Source organism: Xenopus laevis, chromosome 2S (genome assembly GCF_017654675.1).
Source record: "Xenopus laevis strain J_2021 chromosome 2S, Xenopus_laevis_v10.1, whole genome shotgun sequence".
NCBI classification, from domain to species: domain Eukaryota; kingdom Metazoa; phylum Chordata; class Amphibia; order Anura; family Pipidae; genus Xenopus; species Xenopus laevis.
Window position 1 is genome coordinate 45,456,325 of NC_054374.1, and position 11,188 is coordinate 45,467,512.

General features: G+C 36.5%; 1 protein-coding gene across 2 annotated transcripts in view; it reads left to right on the forward strand.

Annotated features, from left to right (window-relative positions):
• ampd1.S (adenosine monophosphate deaminase 1 S homeolog) overlaps nt 1–10,732 on the forward strand; it is a 46,434-nt gene extending 35,702 nt beyond the window's left edge. For both annotated transcript variants that reach the window (XM_018249186.2, XM_041583732.1), the window contains 6 exons: nt 1,133–1,259; nt 2,483–2,646; nt 5,289–5,409; nt 6,901–7,074; nt 8,817–8,927; nt 10,401–10,732. In XM_018249186.2, coding sequence (XP_018104675.1) covers nt 1,133–1,259; nt 2,483–2,646; nt 5,289–5,409; nt 6,901–7,074; nt 8,817–8,927; nt 10,401–10,559 — 856 coding nt within the window. In that variant the 3' untranslated portion in view covers nt 10,560–10,732. The remainder of the gene's footprint in view (nt 1–1,132; nt 1,260–2,482; nt 2,647–5,288; nt 5,410–6,900; nt 7,075–8,816; nt 8,928–10,400) is intronic.
• The last annotated feature ends 456 nt before the right edge of the window (nt 10,733–11,188 follow it).

Genomic DNA, 11,188 nt, shown 5'->3' on the forward strand with positions numbered 1-11,188 from the left:
AAGATACTGTGAGAACTGGGATTTACAGAGCTGTGTTTCCACCTTATGAGCACTGAGGATCACACCTCAGGGGAATTCCACTAGAAAAATAAAACACACCGTTTGCAGTAAACCAAGAGAAATTTTATATAAAGAATAGGTTAAACAGTGCAATGCAATAATATTCCTACACTGGGGAAACGTGGTTCTGTCTAGTAACTAGCACAGTGTCTTTCTGCATATAGGCTGTAGCTCCCATGTGGCAGGCTCACAAGAAACACCTGTCCTCACACCAGGGACACACAAAGGTTGCAACTGGCATCCAACAGCTGAACAGAATGCAGGGCAATCTTTCCTTCTAAGCTGAAACTCCAATCTGTCCAGCTGAGCACAAAACACAGTTTCACTTAGTACTACAGCTCTTTCACATTACCTGCTGCACTCTCCCTGATGTCTCTCAGCCTCTCTCTGGCTCTGGCTGCTGCAGCAGGGGCTCCCTTTATCAGCTCCATCTGTAACCCTGTGCATTTGGCTCCAAAGTAAGGCACTCCCCTGGATCCTCCTATTCTCCCATGGATGCACTGGGGTGCCCAGCCTCTCAGATGGGCTGGACGATGTCAGAGACAAAAAAACAGGGGAAGGACTTGCCTGATCCCCTACAAATGCTTAATGTTATTGTGTGAGAAAAGTTGTAATTTATATACTACTCCACCTCTATTAAAGAGGGCCTGGGTTTTGTCACTGAGAATGATTAAAATCTGTGTATGCAGATTCCCCTGGGAGCCCGCACTGACTTGGATGGATTCTGTTCTAGAGCTAGCCTTGGTAGTACTACCTTGACCTTGAGGAAGAACTATCTAAAGTTCTGCACAATCCCATTTAATATACTGAATTTATGCTATTTTTCTAAAACTGTCCATAAATTGTGATTGTGTTTATTATTTATACACACATGTTACAGAATCCGATGTTTCGGTCCTCATTAAGACCTTTTTCAAGGATCCTTGAAAAAGGTCCTAATGAGGGCTAAAACTGTTACAGTTTATGTTATGTTTCCAAAAGAGGATGCCTGATTAACTTTTTGGCACTACATGTTATAACTATTACAGTGCGTGTATTTACACTGTATAATCTACTGTTTTATTCCTTACAGTGATATTTTCAGAGCTAAGAATTTTGTGCCCAATTTTGGGAAAATGTTGGAAAACATATTTATGCCTTTGTTTGAGGCAACAGTCAACCCAAATGCTAATAAAGAATTAAGTGTCTTCCTGAGACATGTAAGTAACAGTATTATTAGCTCTTATAGAAAACACATTTAGGGCTATGACACACAAGGTGATTAGTCTTATGTGATAAATCTGATGATATAAGCTTACACGAAACCTGCAGAAATCACAGAATAATTAGTAAAAGAATGGAATGCTAATGAGGAGGTGATTTGAAATGAAACTGTTTAGTATAAACTTTAGGGCTTACTTACAATGAAGCATGCAGCTGTCTTTTTTTGTACTTTAGGCTATTTCCACCATTTTATAACTTGTTGCAGGCCTCTGCACTTCTTTTTGGAACTCAGAGACCTGGGGCATGCCTCATATATTGAGTGTTGTCTGCGTTGACATCACTGAATTTAAGAGGGATGTGGGGGAGGCATGTAAGTATACCCTATCCCACCAGCTACCTTAACTTGCACGACATTTACATCTTCAAGTTAAGATGGCCATAGACTTCAGATTTTATTCTTTGACCTATGAACGTTTAGATAGCGATAGTTTGTTTCAATACAACAATCATAAGATAATCATTCACATTTAAACTGTAGGATTAAAGTAGAAAAAATAGATGATGCTATGGCCTTTAATTGACAAAGCCATCCATGGATATAGTCAGATAGGCAACACATGCAATTATATTAGTGTTAGGCGACAAAACAGTTTTAACTTAGCAGTCGTTTGACTAAACGAAGATCACCATGGTATGAAAAATGTTGGGGCGATTATTCCCAACACCGGTCTGAGAATTATACGAAACCTTGTTTCATACAACTATATCTGTGCGTCTATGGCCAGCTTTAGGGAGGGTCAGGAGGCATAGCCCACTTTGGGCCACAATCAAGGCGCTAAGGACAGAGCCGCTGTGCCTCCTGACACTGTTCTCTACACCAAGCATAATATTTTTCATATGGTGTACTTTTCATACACCATTAGAGATACTTCTGTCTATATAGTGTCTATACCAGAGCCCAGGACAGTGCCTAATGAATGGCATCACATAGGGTGCAGCCTTCTTTTAGCGAAAGTTATGGTAAGCATTTTCCTTAATTTAATGTTGTTTGATATCAACCTAACGCTTTAGATCAATAAATATTACTCTCAGAGTTTAGCAATTTAATGATAAACATAAATTAGGATGGTTTATTCATTAATGAAATCATAATGGCCGTAGCAGTACATTCTTCATTTTTTTAAATTTATGATTGATTTTCATTGTGCATTATTTACAGATCACTGCATTTGACAGTGTGGATGATGAATCCAAACACAGTGGCCAGATGTTTTCCTCTAAGAGTCCGGCGCCTCAGGAATGGACTTTTGAGAAGAACCCATCATACACATATTATATCTACTACATGTATGCAAACATAAGGGTACTGAACAAATTGAGAAGGTGAGCTATCTTTTCATAAGAAAATGGCTACATTTTTAATTTGATGGTGGCGGGTCTGAAGTGAGTTTTAGTAAACCCAACAGAAGCAAACACAATAATATTGATACATATCTACAGTACTTATAAATGGTTTGGTCTTTGCTCACATTTGAGGCTTTCATTATATTATGGTGGGTCTGAAGTGAGTTTCAGTAAATCCAACAGAAGCAAACACAATAATATTGATAAATATCTAAATATAAATGGTTTGGTCTTTGCTCCAATTTGCTCCCATTGGGCAGACCACCAAAGAAAAATATTACCGCTCACATCTATAATAACTGGATTGTTTGCTTACACTGTGTTTGCTGGAAGTTTTTTTTCTGACTCAACCAGCAAGATGGACAACTACAGCCCCCATTCATCTGTATGGCTTTGTAGTTTCATTTCAACCTAATTAATTTCTATTTTTAAAAAACGATTCTGTTTCCCTAAAAATTAGACAGTCTCGAAATCAATGTCTTTAATGTTCTCAAGGCTATAGGAAATCAGGGTTTCCTCAGCAATAAAACATTCTTTATTATAGTATTGCAAATAATCTATAACCCCATAATATTTAGTTGAAGTGAAAAGGATATATCAATCAAAAAAGCAGTTTTAATTGCAAACAGGTTACACAGTCACCATATCATATTTTCTTTTTTTAACCATGCTTTAGTTCTCATTTATGTACAGTATATTCAGTAAAAAGCCAAATTGTGGTTCAGTCTTCATTTCTTTCGTTTCGCTCTCTTGTCTTACGAACTAATCAGTTAATGCTACAGGCAGCGATAAGCAAAGTGATTTGGTCATGCAACATGGCCATCTTCAGTGCACACGTGTGGTCCCCTAGGGCTGTTGTTTTGACAAGTACTAGTGTATTCTCACGTGACTCTAGTTGGTCTGCTGAGAAAGGAAATTTTGTCTGCTGAGGACACCCATCAGTGTGTGTTGAAGGTCACTGTATACCCGGTAGTGGCAAAAGCCTGTGACCCAAAGAGCAAAATAATAGTGAATGATTTTGCAGTTAAGGTGTTTATAGCTCTGCAATAGTGTGCACAGGGGCTCTGCTCCAATGAGGTGAGTTGAAAAACTCACCTCAGATGACATTGCCAAATGGGTTACATGCGTTACATTGCAGGAGTCGCCTCAGACAGCTGAGTGTGCAATATCATACCTACCTTGTTAGTAAAGCTACCTTCCTCTAGGTTACAACTGTTCTTTGTTGGAAAAAAACTGGCAACATGGGAGTCTTGTCTTTTACCCTAACACAGTACCTAAACAGCTCCTGTCTAGGGCTGGAGAGGGCTCCAATCCAGTTGATGTAGATAATAATGGTCCCTGCAATTTTTTTTGCACCACAAAAGACCACACTTTTTTTCCCTGTACACATGGCAGAACACATGGCAAAATTCCAGTGTGTAGTTGGAAAAGTTTGCCGCTTGCAAAACTGCAAATTTTCCTTCAAAGCTGTACCAGGTCTAAATGGTTCCCTCACCCCTAGTCAGCAATATATATGTATATATCTATATATATATATATATATATATATATATATATATATATATATATATATATATATATATATATATATATATATATATATATATATATATATATATATATACACATACACACACTGGGGACAGTGTCAGACTGGGATGCCAGGGGCCCACTAAAAAAACCTTAGACCGTGGGCCCACTTTCCAAACTATTATTCCTCCTCTCCTCACTCAACCTCTCCTAGTCTTTTATCTCAGAAATAGGGAATGGCCATGAAATAGGCCAAATGGTTAGAAGCAAGAAGGCCCACCGACATCTGGGCCCACTGGGAGTTTTCCTGGTATCTCGGTGTGCCAGTCCGACACTGCCCTGGGATGGGCCGAAACGTTAGTCTTTTGCTAAAATACATTTTTTTTTTACAATTATAAGACCTGTGACTGCGGATCTTTTGCAGAGAATGGAAATAATTGGTTGACCTTGCACCCAGGCAAAGCTATAATCTTTATCGAGAGTGCTGGCATCTCTTGGAAAATATATATATATATATATATATATATATATATATATATATATATATATATATATATATATATATATATATAAAAAGGCAGAAAAGGCAGAAAAAGATCAACGTTTCGCCCCTCGCATGGAGCCTTTATCAAGATCTTGATAAAGGCTCCATGCGAGGGCCGAAACTTTGATGTAATAAAAGCTTTATCTTTTTGAAGAAAATCCTGGTGTGCTTCAGCTTTTTCTGCCTTTGGATATTTGATTTCTGAACTGCACCCAGGTATGTAACTTTTGAAGTGTGTGCTAAAGCCTTTCACAGTATATATACAGTATATATATATATATGCATAGGGCCTTCCTCACCTTTTTGTACCTGTATTGATTGTGATGTTTGTTACTCCATATGTTCTATGTATGTAATTCATGTGATGTAGTTGTATAATCACATTTACTTTACAGTACTACGCAATATGTTGGCGCTATATAAATACATGTTAATAATAATAATATTAATAATAATAATATAAGAATTAAAGAAAGTTTACACTATGACAGTAATTAAAATACAACAAATGAATGCAAATAATGGTTTTGGTTTATTGTTAATATAGGGAAAGAGGAATGAACACATTTCTTTTCCGCCCACACTGTGGAGAGGCAGGTGCCATAACCCACTTGTTAGCAGCTTTTATGACTGCAGACAACATTTCTCATGGGCTGAACTTGAAAAATGTAAGATTTCCTTAAACCATCTTGTTTCTGTTCCATATGTAAGGACTAAAATATAATGCATTATCTAAGTAGATAGAGAAAAGGTAGACAAAGAAAAACGTAGGTCTCAATAAACATATATTGCATAAAACAGCTTGTATGTAAAACCCAAGTTGGAGTGATGTTACCCACCTTCATTCCCCCTTACCCATGCCCCCAGAAGCCCATCAACAGATCAATGGGAAGGTAACAAGATAACAGCTCCCTGGTTGATATATCAACACTCAATAGCAAAAATCCATGTTCCACTGTGACTCCTTCAGTTACAGTTCCTTCAAGAGAAACAATAGCTTGCCTGAAAGCAGTTCCATAGTGCAGTACTGGCTCTGTCGGAAAGCACATGGCCGGGCAAAATTACCTGAAATGACTCTCTACACACCAATATTACAACTTAAAAAATACACTTGGTTCAGGAATAACATTTGATATGGTAGAATGAATTATTTGCAGTCTAAACAGTGTAATTTAGAAATATAAATTACACCATAAAAATCATGATAGAATCCTTTAAATACTAAAGGCACACAAGCAAACCAAGGGCACACATACTTGTTAGGTCACATGAGCCAATTACTGGGCAAAGTGTTGTCTTTTGCTCTCACACGTCTTCATGTTACAGCTAGAACTGCGGTATTTCTGGTCAGGTTATCTCTGAGAGAGCACAGAAAACTTCACAAAATGGTGGCTCACAGTAAGAGATGTAAAAGGGCAATATTTGGGCAATTGGTTAAGATTGTCTAATAGGTTACTTAATATGTATAAGTATTAATTCTGGGGTATAGGTTTCCTTTAAAGGAGAAGGAAAGCTACGGAGGCATTTTATTGCCAACAGATTAGCTGCAATAGTGCAAGCTATATTTATTCTGTAGAATGTTTTACCATACCTGAGTAAACCGCTCTAGAAGCTCTGTTTTTTTAGGATAGCAGCTGCCATATTAGCTTGGTGTGACATCACTTCTTGCCTGAGTCTCTCCCTGCTCACTTATAGCTCTAGGCTCAGATTACAGTAGAGAAGGGGTAGGGGGAATAGGAGCAAACTGAGCATGCTCATACCTCGGGAGGTTTACGATGAAGGAAAGAGGTCTGATACAGAAGCCCATGTGTACACAATAGAAGGAAAGAAATGTGGTGTTTCTTTTGACAGAGGACTCAGAGCAGCACTACTTTGAGGGTTTACTGGTGTATTTATATAGACCTTTCTGATAAAGCTTACTTAATTTTAACCTTTCCTTCTCCTTTAAGCAGCTTCATGTACCTCATAGAGTATTGTTGTTTAGGCAAAAGTATTATAGAAGTAATTATAGAAATTATATTGGATACAATGTTTGGTACAGTAATACAGCCCAATAAAATGTAACAATATCAATATCATATATCATTGTATCTTACACATTAAAACGGTATACTTTTTATCTGTATTAAACTGTATAATTTTTCTCTATTTTTTTTTAGAGTCCAGTGCTGCAGTATCTATACTATTTAGCCAAAATTCCCATTGCTATGTCACCTCTTAGTAACAACAGCTTGTTCTTGGAATATGCAAAGAACCCATTGCTAGATTTCCATTCTAAAGGCCTAGTGGTGTCACTGTCTACCGATGATCCCATGCAGTTTCATTATACTAAGGTACACAGCAAATGCATGTGTTTAATAAGCAGTCAATCTGAGATCAAAAAAAAAATATGTTACAGGTGCTGTCTACTTCCCATGTGTGGCAACATTACATTTGTAATCCAATGGAGCACATTAGCCACTTTTTGCGGTCAAAACAAAAGCAATCACAATTATTTCACATTTGAAAAAACTCAAAAACTTGCACAGAAAATTTCAGCAGCTAAAAGCTAGCAACTCTATAATTCAGTGGTAGGTATGTATTTTAAAAGCTCAATTCAAGTTTCGAAGGTTTTACAGGTTTTTTTGAAAATAAATTATAATGTCATTTTAAGGTGATTCACACAATTTAAAGAGTTTGGAGAGTTAAGAAAGTTACGTTTTCGGGTTTGTTTGGTACATTGAAAAAATAGAGTTTTGATAAATTTTACTTCCATTTATGGAGTTTTTGTACCTATTAGTTATTATGGTGAACTATAAGGAATCTTTAGATAGCTTTTGGGTTAAGAAACCATTAAAACAACCTAAATGGGGTTTGTAGGTACATCTATAATCTGCATGAAGGAAAGGTAAAGCTATACCATAACCTATATTGAACAGAGCAAGACTATGTTGGATATTTAAAGAAATATAATAGAAGAGAACAACAGCTTTTACTCCTACTTATGGTGAAAGTTCCCTCTCCCCATATAATATATAAAAAGTAGCATAATTTGTGAAAAAACACAGCTGGTCATTTTATGGGGTATCTTTCTGTGGCTCTTATCTTAGTCTAAAAAACCCTAGTGTCATGGCAAAATTAAATAATAATAGTAGAATCTCTGCATTGTTCCTCTGAATTGCATCAAATTCTGTACATAAGATTCACCATTGCTTTTGATCCCCTGTAGTAAGTAAATGTTACTGACTTAATGTAGGTCAGTTTCTCATTGGCCCAGCAGTCTAGTGAACCACAGGCTCAGTATAGTTACGTTCAGTATAGAAGCCTAAAGAAAAACATAAAACCCAACACAGAGGTTTACAAGTCCTGACTATTTAAAAGTGTATCAAATACAACACTACAGTAATACTTAAAATACATGTAAACCCCCCCATGCAAAAATGTAGTCAGTGAACAGTCTTTTTGAAATCTTTAAATACATGCCACTCTGGTCGCACAGAATTTGATAGTAAGGCTGCAGCATCTCCTTTATCACTTTAGGATTCCTTCTCCTCCTCTAACCCACTCAGCACCCTCCTTCATGAATTTGCCTTGGCAGTTGGCTATTGAGCATGCTCAGTTCTTCTCAACTAAACTAAATACAGTGTATGCCCAGCCAATGAAGAGATGGCATTGCTGGATCCCACAGAAACTGCTCTAGCTGTCTGCTCTCATTGTTGTGCTTGTATAAGCCTGCATTCTTAAATTGCATGAACTGTACAGTAGCACATGTGTTGGTTGCAGATGTGTGATCACTGATGATGTGTCATGAGGGAAAATAGCTGCCAGATGAAAGCTCCTATTTGTTTTAGGAATATGTGATGGTGTTGGTAAACAGAGGGGATAAATGCAGTACAATTGATGCCGTTTAGATGGAAGAGATGTCCAACTGATATGCATGTTAGGAAAATTTAGGATTTACATGTTCTTTAAAGTCTTTATATGTAATATACATGTTCTTTAAAGTTTTTATGTGTAATAATATATTTCTCATCTCCTTTACATGTTCTTTAAAGTCATTATTTGTAATAATACATTTCTCATCTCTTCTTTTCAGGAACCTTTAATGGAAGAATATGCTATTGCTGCACAGGTTTTCAAGCTCAGCACTTGTGATATGTGTGAGATTGCAAAAAACAGTGTCTTACAGTGTGGTTTATCCCACCAGGTACTATTTTCAAAAACCTTATCAGCTCTTGTTATTATTAGCATCCTTTATATAGCGACAACATATTTCACACTTTAAATTAAGTATCTACATGTTCATTGTACTCATGTTTACATGCTGGAGAGAACATAGATAAACACAAGTTAATTCAGTCTTTTCTTGGATAGGATGGCAAGTGGTATGTTATTAGGCCTACTGAAAGCAAATGAGACTAATGCCTTGTCACTTGTCGAGTCTTCTTTATTCTTTATTGTTATTTTTGTCAGGTGAAAGTGAGTAAATATAGTACAATGCTTTGCTTCTTTAAAGAAAGAGACCTCCCCATGAGATTCAGGCAGAGAGGTGGGAACATACTCAAGGGCTGCATACTCCAGTATAGGAGATGCCATTGTTGTCATGAAAAAAGGAAAGACTGAAGTTGTTTTTCCCAGAAAGTAAATGGAAATAATCACACTGTAATCCGGAAATGGGTTCCCCAACAAAAGTAACATAATTTTTGTAATGTAAATATTTTGTCAAAGACTACACTAATTCAGTCAATAATACACATAGTTAACAAGCAAATGTAGACACTTATATTTCTGTCATTAGTATCCCTTTAAGTTTACTGATTCTAATTTTCTGTCCCCTTTGTGCCTATTCATCTAGACTAATCCCATCTGGATTAGCCTCTCAAAAGCTATTCCTCCATTTTTACTAGGCTGGTATGAAAGTGCTTTAGAGGTTGTGGCTGTTGCATGCTTTGAATTCTGTGTGAAACCTCAGTTTTATCAGCACTTATACAGCATAAAATCCAAAAAGTGTTGCATGTGTATAAAGATAGCTTGAAGCTAGTTTGCAGAGGCAAACCAAAATCACAAAGGGAAAAGATAAAGGAAATATCATGCTGAGTTTAAATAAGGTCTTACATTAAAGATTATTAGAAAGAGCAGTAGTTATATCTAGGGATGCACTGAATCCACAATTTTGGATTCAGCCGAACCCCCGAATCCTTTGCAAAAGATTAGGCCAAATACCGAACTGAATCCTAATTTGCATATGCAAATTAGTGGTGGGAAGGGGAAAACATGTTTTTCCTTCCTTGTTTTGTGACAAAAAGTCACACGATTTGCATATGCAAATTAGGATTTGTTTCGGCTGGGCAGAAGGATTCGGCCGAATCCTGCTGAAAAAGGCCAAATCCTGGCCAGATCTCGAACTGAATCCTGGATTTGGTGCATCCCTAATTATATCTGACATGTTCAAATAAGCAGCAGGTGATTGAAATGTCTCTAACTACAGCTTCCAAGCAACCTATTATTAAATGCTCAAATGCAGTGGTAACATGGGAAACCCACTTCCCATAGCTAATGATAAAAAAGACAAAATAACATAAACTTTGCCAAGGAACCATGAAGTTAGACAAGCTCATAAATGATTCAACCTTATTGCAAGTTAATCTTTCAGTTGCTTCTCATAATGTTTAATCCATAGGAAAATGTTTGTTTTCTGGGTGAAGACTACTGCAAAGATGGACCTCTAGGCAATGACATCCGCAAGACAAATGTGGCCCAGATAAGGATGGCGTATAGATACGAGACCTGGTGCTATGAGCTGAACCTTATTGTCCTAGCCATGAAAGCCGAAGAATGAGAGGCTCTTTGGAGAGACTGCTTTATTTAATGTAAATCTCCAGACGAAATGTTTGCCCAATTAGAAAGTTCATGAGGTAAATAGTAGTAGCAACCTGAAATTGTCATATACACACATTAATATGAAAAAAAAAGCAAACAAATAGTTTAAAATAAATGCCAAATAGATTAAATATCTAATATATATATATATATATATATATATATATATATATATATATATATATATATATATATATATATATATATATATATATATATATATATATATAGTTAATTTATTTGGGAATTTATGCCCTAGAAGCACGGACTAGCAAATGCAATTCATATCACATTTTAGCCTACCAAAGGTGATACATAATAATATACACAATAAAAAATGTGCATTGGGAAGAGTCGTCATTTCTAATGCTTCCAGAATTTTCTTTTATTGCTAGGGACCTTTCTTTGTTCATTCTTTCCTTGTTACTGCTGCTAATATCTATATATAGAATATGTTGCAGTACAGTAGGATGTAGGGTCAAGCAACAGACAGCAAACAGACTGTGGATTTACGCACCAATCAAGGATATGTAGAGGTAAACATTTTTGATAATGAAGGGAGGAAAAGACTTGACTAATGGCCTGCAT